General features: G+C 45.2%; 1 protein-coding gene across 6 annotated transcripts in view; it reads right to left on the bottom strand.

Annotated features, from left to right (window-relative positions):
• Positions 1–9269, bottom strand: part of PCMT1 (protein-L-isoaspartate (D-aspartate) O-methyltransferase) — a 35608-nt gene extending 26339 nt beyond the window's left edge. For 3 of the 6 annotated variants that reach the window (XR_012622523.1, XM_074818742.1, XM_074818741.1), the window contains exon 1: positions 8960–9269. Coding sequence is in view for 5 of the 6 variants with exons in the window: in XM_074818742.1 (XP_074674843.1) it covers positions 8960–9248 (289 nt within the window). In the remaining variant the exon portion in view is untranslated. Of the gene's footprint in view, positions 1–282; positions 766–8959 lie in introns of those variants that run through there. The other 3 variants (XM_074818743.1, XM_074818745.1, XM_074818746.1) reach the window with 3 other exon arrangements.
• Positions 9270–12003: the final 2734 nt, after the last annotated feature.

The following is a 12003-nucleotide window of genomic DNA, read 5'->3' as shown; positions in this document are numbered from 1 at the left end:
ACTGCTGGGTTTCAAGACTGATAATCAGTACTGCAAACAAATCAAATACTAAAGTGTCTACAAGTAAAGGCTAATACACAAACAAACCAGTTTACAGCTTAAAATCAAAAGTAAACTCTGTTTATTAGAGTTATATTAGCACAACTCCTAAGCCTCTAAGGGCTGAAGCCTCAAAGTAACCACTTAAGAGTGGAGCACGGCCTGCAGAGTTCAAGAGTTGCTCTGTGCAGAGGCTGCGGCAATGACAACTTGACATAATTGGAGCATGTTTTGAAAACTCACCCTGGTCTGCTTCTTTTCCACAAATAACACCATGAAAACAGGAAAAGAGCTCACAGAGCTCTTTGGATTTGAAGGTGGAAATATACCACTGTTGAATGTAACCTGGGAAACTGGGCAGTTGGCTGTCAGAGAGCAAGAAAAAAAGAGCTAAAGTCTGAAAAGACACCATGGACTTTCAACAAGTAAACAACCTATCTTTTAATTTAGCAACAAATGCCTTACTGAAGTGCTTATCTTTCAAAGAACTGCTTACATCACTGATGGTATCCTGACTGTTGACAAACAAGTTTCCAACCAAACCACAGAATACTAGCAATCAACATCTACACCAACACTAGCTTCCAGATCAGAAAAAGAATGTCTCATAACCACATGATAAAATCCAGCACACAAGCTTACTATACAAACTATAAACAGCTACTCAAACACCTCCTCTTGCTGGCTTTACATAAACAAAATGCTCACACAGATCCCAAAACCGTCTACAGTGGGACTATTTCAGCATCCACATGGTTCAGCTTCTCCCCAGATTACGCTCTCCATAGCCACTGCAGAGTACTTTGCTTATGAAGATGACTTTTCAGCAAAACAGTGATATTTTTAAATCATAGAAATCTTAAAGCATGATGCAAAGCACCTACAGCTCTATATTACACAAGATGAAATCAAGTAGGTTAAAATTACTCAAATGACAAATAACAGTTTCCAGATGCCTCCATCTGACCCACGCAAACCAGCTAGCAACTTTCAAGAGGAAAGTGGGCTGGAGCCGAACCACATCTTCATTTTCAAGCAATATGAAGCTAGTTGGTTTTAAGCGACTGATCAACTACTGTTTTTAAGGCCAGGGTCTTTTTGTGTGGGGAGAGGAAGGAAAAAAGATGGTAAAGAAAGCAATTCAGTTAATAGCATTTTATTTAAGTAATGAGCATAGGAAGGTTTTACTATAAATCATCAACACAAAGAAAGCACTTTGAACAAGAAGTGATGGATCAGCATCCCAAGATCCAATAAAGGACACTGACCCGAAAACATACAAAGCTCTTTGTGCTAAAGAAACTGAAAGTAGGTGTTTGCAAACAAGTGTTTTTTAAACAGCTCATACATACAAACTCTTGTGCTTTGCCGATAATTTAGGAGTATCTGCCTCAAACATTCAGCTGCACGTCTGTTATCACTAGGATTTGGATTCACAATAATACATTACTCAAACAGAATGTTCCATACAGCTAACTGGAAGGAATCGGTTGAGTCTGCCATTCGGTAACACAACAACAGAAAGACTGAGGAAAACAACGGTCCATTAGAACTAATCTTAAAGTCCAGAAATTAAACACAAAGATCAAATCCCATGAAAATCCCAAAGAGGCAGAAATTAAAAATAAAATCAAATAATTTTAAAAATAATAGTAAATTAGCATCTAAATGCTAGTCAAAACATGCAGAGGTAAAACCACATGGGAACCAAAAGCTAGGTTCAACACAAACTAGTTTACAGACTCAAGATTCAGTTAAATACAAACTTACCCTCCAAAATTTCACTTCTACTTTATGGAAGTACTCCCTATTTAATAACAATCACCTTCAAAAACAACCTGTCCATTTTGGTATAATGGATAAGAGCTCTCTATTCATTTTCATGAATCTGAAAGTCTGCAGATAACTAATTTAGACATATTTAACCACAGCTGTATTGCTCCATCATACTGTAGACCAATGTTGCAAAGTTGGTATTAACCATTTTCTTCACTGGGGATGGAGAAAGACATGATAGCTCCTTGCTCGTAGTCCTACAGTACATATCTTTATCACAAAAGCCATCCATAACGTACTCACATTTATCGAAATCGTTATGCTGATTTCGTCTAAATCTGTATCAGCAGCTGAGTGAAGAAACTTTTGGGAGTACAAGAAAGAAGAAAGTGACTTCAAGGTTGTATTCAGCCTGCGAGAACACAGAACTGCACTTCTCAATAAACTTTAACGCCTATGTGCAGATGAGAGAGTCTTCACCTCTGTGCACACCTTGACCCCTCTGTTTGTGAAGGCTGAACTTAACTTACAAAGCACATGGAATGTCAAAACTTAAAGAGTTCAATACAAAGCAGCAATAACCATGAGTAATAACTAAAAACTGTTTCAGACGTTAAGATAAACTTAGCTGGATGGGACAGGTAGATAAGGAACTCTCCTCACAGTAAGGCTCAAGGCAAGACTACTTCAATAGCTTTAAGCAGATCTTTAAAGAAAGGCAAATGCTGCACATCTTACACTGTACTGAGCAGATTCCATGCAACTACTTTGCTGACCTGTTTTCAGAAAAGCCAATGCTGTCAAAAGCAGCAGCCAGACCACGTAAACAGTCTGTTATTATGAATGTGATTTCATTAAAACAGGTACTAATACTACTCAAAAGCTGAGGAAGATCAAAAGAGCAGCGAAACATCATACCGACTTGTGACAAAATGACACAAAGCTGTCATACTAGCAGAAATAAGCAAGAATTTCTCAAGTTATATTTGTCTGACCATCTCTCAGATTTCAACAGTGCAAGCATTTAAAACTATTTTGTGCTCAAGTCCAATGCTGCAATATTCAGATTCTGAAGTCTTAAAACTAACTCACAAGTCAACCAGTCCAGGAGAGATAACATTCCAAAAATTTACTGGTCTGAAGCTCTGAAAGAGCTTACTCCATTTTTGCCAAAATTCAGTAATTTAAATGAAAATTTAAAACATTAATAAAATGAACCTCATCTTGTAACAGTCTTAAGAAAAATTTTTTACTTACAGTGTTTTAACAACACTAATAAACATGACTTTGACGTATTAGATTCACAGAAACAATCATTCAAAACATTATGCATTTCTTTCCAAGCTTACTAACAGCTCTTAGTGGGCTCTTGATACTACATCAGGATGATAGAAATAGTGGCATTAAAAGAAAAGCTTGGAGTTATATTGAAACTAAAATGTAAGAGATTCTCCCTTTTTAACATGTCTACAAGCAACGGTAATCACCTGTAATGGACAGATCATCAAAATTATTTTCATTTTACTATGGATTATTAGGCAGCTTCAGACTACCAGAAAAAACAGTATTATGCCATTAAATCCAGAGACAAAACCAAAATTAAATAAAATTCTTCAATCAAGCAAAAGAACTAAACCTTTTTAAAATAAATGACTGATTATAAAGTGTTGTGACATAACTAAGCAGCCAAAAACATGCTCTCTTTTTTTTTCTTGGTTGACTGAGGACTTAGACTTTGTTGCACTGAATTTTGGGGTTGTGGGAAAAAATGGGTATGTTTTTAACATTACATCAAGGGGGGGAAAAGAAATGCCAACAACAAAGAACCAGTTAAGAATACAATCCTAATTTACAGACAGATAACTTTAAAAACATTAATCACATTTTATTTTTCCTTTCTTTTAACATTTCGTATCTTCTCAGGTGTTGTTTTAAATTACTTGAAGGCCTGACTCTTAGAAGTTCAAGGGTGTAGAAATTCCTTCAAAACATTTCAGTGACATGGGCAAATTGCTAATAAATACTTAAATCACTAATAAAAAAAAGTTTTGTGGCAACTCTTTTAGGCAATTATTCTAATTACTTGCTAACAAAATTTGAAAAAAATTTCAACACTCCAAAAAATACCATCACAAATTTCAACTCTATGCCACCTGAGACATTAAGTAAATTTAAGACATTTTAGATATTCTTAAACTACTATATCAGTGGAGATGTTAATTTTTAATTTTAAAAAATAGTTCAATTTTCAACTGTTTCACTACCCAGCCATGAGTTACAACGCTTAATCACTGAAGCCTCAATACAACATAGGTGTTGAAGGAGGTGCACTCACTGAATGCACACAACAGGCAGCATAACTGCTTGTTTAGTGGAGATATTAAATTTGGGTTAAGTGGGTTTTATTGGTCTAATTTTCCATTGCTATTTCCCTTCTTCACGTTCATCCAAGTCATTTTACTCTTCCTTGAGCAAAATTAGACAGATGTAGAAGAGATTTAGATAAGCCAAGTGAAATTACATGGCAGGGGAAAAAAACAACACAAAAACAATGTTTAGTTCTTGCTGAACCTAGCTTAGGCTTAGCCATGCCATATTCAATGCCTTCACATTCACAGCAGTTCCCAAAGAGATTTGTCCTCATAAATCAGAAACCTGCAACAAAGGTTCACTGTAGATAAGCCTTCACCATGATGAAACTTGCCAAGATGTCATTTTTAATTATTTAACATCTAAATAATAAAACACTCGGAGAAATATCTTCAGCACGTCTAAGAACAGAATTTGCAAAGCCTGACAATATTTGAATATATACTGAAACACCATTCACACTGAAAAACTAGGAATCTGGTCTCAAGTGAGGCATGAAATTCTAAGGAATCTGTGGTATCTCATAAATGACAGTTGCTAACTTCTGTGATACAAGTTTACTAGATGAGGAAGAGAAAAAAAGTGTAACAGGAAACAAGCCCACAGATGGTTTAACATTATGCAGCACTTTAGCCACAGTCAAATCACCGTCACTTTCACCTGGGAACATGGATTCAAAAGCCATGTATATATGGTTATAACACCATTGACACAACATGATCAGAGAAATAAGCAAAGACAGACTGTCATATGGCAGCATACCACATTGATTGGAGGAGAGAAAGAGAGGTGCGATAAGGAGACTTAATTAACTTTGATGGATTGTGAATTGGACAGGGACCAATTTTTCAGTTCTGCAGGTGGGGACAAAAAGCTGATTTCCAAGATGTTGGCGTGTAAAGTAACAGGACTTGGCAAGAGCCCAAGTATGAAAGACAGAAGGAGATCAAAATGACCCAATAGTGAGATGAGAGAACAGTAGATAACTGAAAATAAAGAGAGGGGAGAAAAAGATGAAGATTTAGAATCGAAAGATCTTCAACCAAGCGAGATAACAGTAAATAAGTCACCAATTACCCAGTCTTTTCCTGTGTTCTCAGCATCCCTATATGGTAGGTACTTACCAAACAGAAACTCCAGAGTTATGTATTTAAACACAGTCAATTATTTCTATGTTTAGAATGATTTCTAACCCTACATTAACTTGCATTTAGATAGTTGCCTAGAAGTGTTGCCTGCTAAAATATCTTCATTTAAATATTTTAAGGGGAAAGTTTGCTCAAGTTTGAAGGCACGTGTTCAACTATTTTCAGTTAGGAAGAAACAAAGATTTAAAAAATATTTTTCACCTTTACAGAGTAATCGTTTCAATAGCTCTAATGCTGGAATAATCAAACATTCAGAGAAAAAAAAAGTATTTTTTAAAATGAGAAGTAGTTTCGAGAATCACGGGAAAACAAAGCAGCTGAACACCTCGTTGAAACAGCACGTTCAAGGACAGCATTTATGTTGTGAAGAAAAGAGTGCATTTTAAGCAAGTTTATTTTGTGTATGCCACAAATTGTGCATCTATGATGTCTCAAATTAATAGTGCAAGAATGTGTTTACAGTGCAACAAGAAGCTAAAAAATCAAAACAACAAGAAGTCACGCAACGTTCTTCAGTCACTTGTCTCTAAGTATGCACTGAAAAATATGCAGAGTTCCAGGGCCCTCTTCATTAGTTTGTCCCTTTTAAGACATGAAAGTAAAGATAAGGCTTGTAAAGAATACTTGCCTAAAATCCACATGCAAATACATAAAAGCACTTACCACTGCTCTAACACAATGATCATTACCATTACAGGAAAGTTAATTCTATACTTAAGGCAACAGTGAAATGAGAGATGAGCATATGTTAATATAGTTTCATGAAATCAGAGCACTTTATTGCCACAAAAAAGAAGCTTTAGTAACTGTTGATAACAACTTATAATGAAGAATAATCTTTATAGCTGTTTTAAAGGAAAAGAACATGTACCCTACAGTTTTCCACTGATGTTTTTCTTTGGAAGCAAAACCAGTTTAAGAAGTTCCCATTCTCCCTAGCCCACTTATACCCATAACAAAGTTCACTGCTTCTCTAACCATAATAGCACAACAGCTTACAAATATTGAAGAGTTTAAGACTGGATGTTTCACAAGGGGAGTAATGAGAAAGTGACCCAGTCTTACAACACAGCTTCCCTCACAAGCAGTTCTATAAGCACAGCAAAGAGAAGACTTGTGGTGTAAGGGCAGGAGCGAGAATCTCTCAGCCAGGCTTTGCTGCAGAAGAAAACATAGTGTGTCACTACAACCTGCATTATTTCCTTTATTTTAAGTTACGCAAATTACACACTAAAAGACACAGTTACTAAGTTAAACACAAGATAAACACTCAGACAACATCAAATTAACCTCATCTGCCTTGCATTCTTACTTCTAGCATAATAATGCTAGAAATGCTATGCTACTTAGCTGTTTTTAAAGAAAAAAAATACATTGAGGGATCTACTACTGAAAAGGAATTCTCTAGAACATTTTAGTCTTTCTGTAACCAATTATTTCTAAGTTTGTTAAAAACATATCTGAGAGGATTATATACCATATTAAAGGGTACTTTCTGCTAAAACTTGTTCCCAACCTTAACAACAAGGCATCATCTTACCTGAAGAACTCTTACTTAAAAGTTACATCCTTAATCCTGCAACTGCTCTGCACCAATAAAGCCCAATGCCATCACTGGAGTCCCACTGAGGTCAACAATACAACGTTGCTGCAAGATCAAAAGCTTCTGTGCCTCTGCAACATTTTATTTCCAATCCACTATTTAACACCTCTCAAAATATTTTGGCATGCATATGCAAAACAGAGAGGGGGAAATTACAGACTGTAATTTTCCAGGTAATTACCATCACTGCATATTTTGAGATTACAGTATTAAACACTTCTAGTTTACTTTCCTCTTCCTATACTACTAATGCTGTGTACTAACTATAATGGTTTTTAGCTTTTTCATTATTATTATTTGCAAAGCCCTAAACAGTTTCCATGTGTTGAAAAATGCTGTCATTGTTTTCTTCAACAAAGAAATCAGTTTTGCCTTCAGGTTCTCAGAGCCACAGACAATTCTGGTAGTAATCACTTTTTGGATACATTTTGGAGCTTGACATTCATATTTACGTCAGAAAGTTTTCCCCTGCTGTGTAAGGGAACAGAATTTCACTAAAACAGTACTTCTAGCCCTTACAGCTGCAAAACAAAACAAAAAAATGCACTGCAACTCTGGTAACTAGAGAAGTTATTATTTGTTAAACAAGCAGTTTTTACAGTGAAACTGAAAAGTCACTTCAGCATGCATTGCTCTACTGGATGGAAGAGTTCTGAAAAGAGTGGCAAAAGAAAATACTGGAAAAGACCACAGGATCAGAGGATCTAACACAGACAGACTGGAGAAAACAACAAGGATAGTTCTCCCATGTCTCCAAAATAATGAGGAGGCCAAACAGGTGAAGCTGTCCGTGGTCTGGCAGCATCACTAAAATAGGAGACAACTGCCATAACGCAGGCTCCAAATCTACATCTTTTTATGTCTAAGACACAGACTTGAGGAGAGAGAGGAAGGGAAAGACCGGGAGTAAAGCAGAGAGACTACAAGTGTATCTAACAGAGATTAATCTGAGGCTAATATGAAAAATGGAAGCTCTGAATAGAGAAGGTGTTATCACCCTGTCCTCTCAGCCCGGATCACATGTAAGCGTCCCTGCAGACTTCAGGATGTCCTGAAGAACAGCTGTGGAGAGCACCCGCCCAACACCTTCCACGTTCAGCTGGGGGACGGCACAAACCTCCGGTAAGGGCAAGGAACGCCAAGGCCCCGGCAGTCACCGGAAAGCTCGGCAACAGCAGGAGTCCGTCACCTCGGCAGCTCCGCTTCTCTCCTCTCCCCTCCCCGCGATCCTAGCCCACCTCTTCGAAAGGAGCAATTCGGGGCGGGGGCCAAAAGCGAGCATTTCGGACCTCGCGAGCGGGTCACTGCTGCCACAGGCCCCTTTCACCCAACAAAAACAACCCCGGCCTCTTCGGCGCCTTTCCCAAACCCGGGCAAGCTCCCCCTGCCTTTAGCCGGGGCCTGAAGGACCGAAGGACGGCCGCTGCCCGCCCTGCGCCGGGCCGCCGCTCCCCACCGCCCGCCGGCCGGGCTGAGCGGCAGAGGCGGCCGGAGCGAAGCCCGCGGGCCGCCGAGCCCGGTGCGTGCGGAGGATCCCGGGCCCTGGGAGCTGCCGCCGCGGCCCCGCCTCAGCTCGCACAAGAGCGCGACGAGCAAGACGGAGACGAGGCGGCGGGAACGGGGCCGGGGAGGGGGGCGGGGAGGCGGCCGGCTGACAACAGCCGCCGCAGAGCGCTTCCCCTTCGGGACCGCCATCGGCGCCGCCCCTCCCGCCGCATCGCCTCCCGCAACAACAGCCCGGGCCCGCCCTGCGCCAGCGGCCGCCGCCCTCCGCCCGGCTGCGGGACGGCGGCGGCGCCGCCACTCGCCGCGCCCTCCCGGGAGGGACCCGAACGGACACCCAGACACACACCCCCCGGCTGGGCGCCGCCTTCGCCTCCTCCCCCCGCCGGCGCGGCTCCTTGACAGTTGGCGGCGGGGCGGGCGCCGCGGGAATGCGAAGTGCGTGCGGCCGGTAACGGTCACCCCCGCGGCGGAGGCGGGGAGCGGTCCCGCCGGCCGGCGCCCCCCGCCCCGGACTCACTGCGGAGGTTGTGGATGAGCTCGGAGTGGCTGGCGCCTCCCGACTTCCAGGCCATCGCTAGACACACTCTGCGGAGCAGGTACAGAGCCGCCTTCAGCGCCGCGACTGCGCACAGCAGCTTCCCCAGGAAGGACACAACCTCCAGCGCCGACACAGGCGCCGCCTCCTCGCCGCCGCCGCCGCCTCCTCCTCCTCCTCCTGCCCCCCCCCCTCCCGCCACCGCCGCTGCGGCTGCCGCGCGCCCGCTGAGGGGAGGGGCCACGCGCCCACCGCCCCGCGCGCCCGACATTCTCCGGCCGCCGCCGCCGCTCCGCCGGCCCGCGCTGGGCCCCCGCGCATGCGCGCCCACCGCCCCCAGGGGCGCGCGTGGGGAGATTCCTCGCGCGCGGGGGTGGGGGTGGGGGGCCGGACCCCAACCGTCCCTCCGACGTCTGGGGCTGCGGGCGGAGGGAGCGCGGCCGGGCCGCCCCGCCCCGCCGGCAGCACGCACGGGGGAGCCAGCCTCACCCCCACCCCCCCCGGAGGTCGCGGTACCACCGTGAGCAGCCGGTAACGCACCAGCGCGCCCACTCGCGCGGCGCTGGGGGTGCGGAGAGGCCGCGGGACGCGCCGGCGTGGCGGAACACACGCGTGGCCCAAGCCCCGGCGCCGGTAGCGCCCGCCCGGGCCCCGAGCCCGCCCCTCCCCGCGGCTGCAGCCCGCGGCGCCGGTGGCGCGGGCTCAGCGGCTGGTCCCCGTTCGCGGGTCTGGTCATAGGGGCGGCGGGTCCCGCGCTGGCGGGGAGGGTGCGGCCCTGCCCTCGCCCCAGAAGCGGGAGGGCTGCGGCCGTCGGGACGGGACGGGACACGTCTGCGGGAGTGTGGGGGCTCCGTTAATGAATGAGTTAGCGAAACGGCACGTCGGTAGTTTGTGTTCTCCCCCACTCCACCCCGCCTCTGCCCGCTCCCGTGAAATGAGCCGGCAGACGCCGCGTACCGAAGAAGCGGGGAGGGGGGACACAGGGCTCAGCGGCCCCCGCCCTGCCGGTTACGGCGGCGGCGTCGCCAGCCCCCCGCAGCGGCCCCGCGCGCGCCGCCGCCCTTGCGGCGGAGCCCATGATCGCCGTCCCGCGGCGCGCTGTTTTGCATGGGGCGCGCCTATTGGCCAGGGCCAGCCCGCGCGGGCCAGGCCTACGTGTTGGAGGCTGCCATTGGTCGGCTGGCGCGGGCGCGCCCGCGGCCCTGCCCCCCCCCCCCCCCCCCCGCTCCGGCGGCGGCGCGGGAGCTGCCCCCCGGGCGGCAGTGGCGGGGCGGGCGGGGCAACGGCGGTAGGCATCCGGGGGGCGGGGGGGAAGATGTGACCGAGCACCTGGAACACAACGCCAAAAATGGGGAGAGATGGAAGGTTTATGGGAGTTGTTACCTGCCTGCATGGCTAAACGCCGCCCGAGTATCTCCTAGGGTGGTGCTGTTGTAGGGCAAAGTTACAAACTGAAATTCCTTTTTAAAGGTGTCTAGGTCACAAAATCAGTAATGTAGAATTTAATAAATGCCAAACTGATGCTTCCGATGTGGCCTTTACTTGTCCCAGCGTAGGCACACGTTGAATTAGCAATCTTGAGTGAAAAGTAACACCTCTGATCCCTGCCACAGCCTGTAGCACAATGCAGAAAACCATAGAATGAACTTCCTACAGCCACGTGGTATTCCTGGGTGCTCCTAAACCCCTTCGTGATTAATTTTGCCACTAATATTAATTTGCCACCTGTTACGTGTTTCTGTTGTTTTTAAGGGAAAGCAAATTCAATTATTGCGGACGATTTTCGGGGAACCTACTGTCAGTGCTGTGACTTTTGCATTTGTGCCCCCTTCTGGTCCCTGTGAACGAGCTTCCACGCACCCGGGACTGCAATTTTACAGCGCTTCCTCTCTTAGCCATGCGCAACAGCGCAGGTATGTCACCTGCTCAGTACCCGACAGCACGGGTTTCAATTCTTTGCTTTTGAAACGTGAGTATAGTGATACATCATTATGAATAGGTAGGCCCTATCAGTAGTACATTGTATAAACCTTAGAGAAAATAAGGTGTCATGCAGCAAATATAATTTCAAATATTCTTAAAAGGTTTCCCGATATAAGGACACACACAGCCTAACACACCACCATGGGAGACACAGATAACATCATCTAGTGTACAAGAACCCATCCTGGGAGGGATGAGCCTGTTCCAGCTCCACACAACACATATGCTCCATCTCATCATTGCTGGTTCAGGTGAAGAAAATGAGGTAAAGGTGGGAATCTGCTTTTCTGGCTAGCAGTAAGTCCAGGGCAAATCTGGCAGTTGCCCAATGCATATACCAGGTCCCATCCATAGACTTCCCAGACCTTTCCCAGATGATTCTTTTAATCCTGGAGACAGATCCACTGCTTCATTCTGTATTCTCCATCCAACTTCTAACCATGATCTGACAACTGCTTTGTAGTCTGTGAGGGACTCCCAGCCTGCCCCAGAATATGAAAGGTCTCCCTGTTACATCCAGTGGGCTGGGAGAGAAGGAAAGAAGCCATGGAGTTAGAGGAATTCCCAAAGGGCAGCAAGTACAGAAAACAAGACAGACATTGTAAAAATACACACACAAAAATACTTAATTGTTTTAAATGCAAAGGACTTTTTACTGTTGTCAGATGCAAGCAAACTGCATTGATCTCACATAGAGAGGTTATTGGCAAGAAACTAGCTGGCCCATGTTTAAAAGCATTCCAGGGATACTTACCCCCTTGGGAGACCAGAAACACAAGAGAAATCGTTTTCATACAAACTGACGCTGTTTACCAGGACCATCTTGAATTAGGATTAAGCTTGTCACAGAGCACAGAGAAAGAGCCCACCTTTATCTCCAAGGAACTTGCAGACTTGCCCAGGCACTTTCAGACTGAATGTACCTATTGGCCATCTCTTGGCTACATTCTTGGCATGACTATTCAGAGGATGACAACAACATAAGTGTGAGCCTTCCCAAGGAATATCTGGGGTGTCTTGGATGGATACCAGGCATGTGTGAA

Source organism: Strix aluco, chromosome 3 (genome assembly GCF_031877795.1).
Source record: "Strix aluco isolate bStrAlu1 chromosome 3, bStrAlu1.hap1, whole genome shotgun sequence".
NCBI lineage: Eukaryota > Metazoa > Chordata > Aves > Strigiformes > Strigidae > Strix > Strix aluco.
The sequence above is the reverse complement of the archived record's forward strand: the minus strand, read 5'-3'. Positions and strand labels throughout refer to the sequence as shown.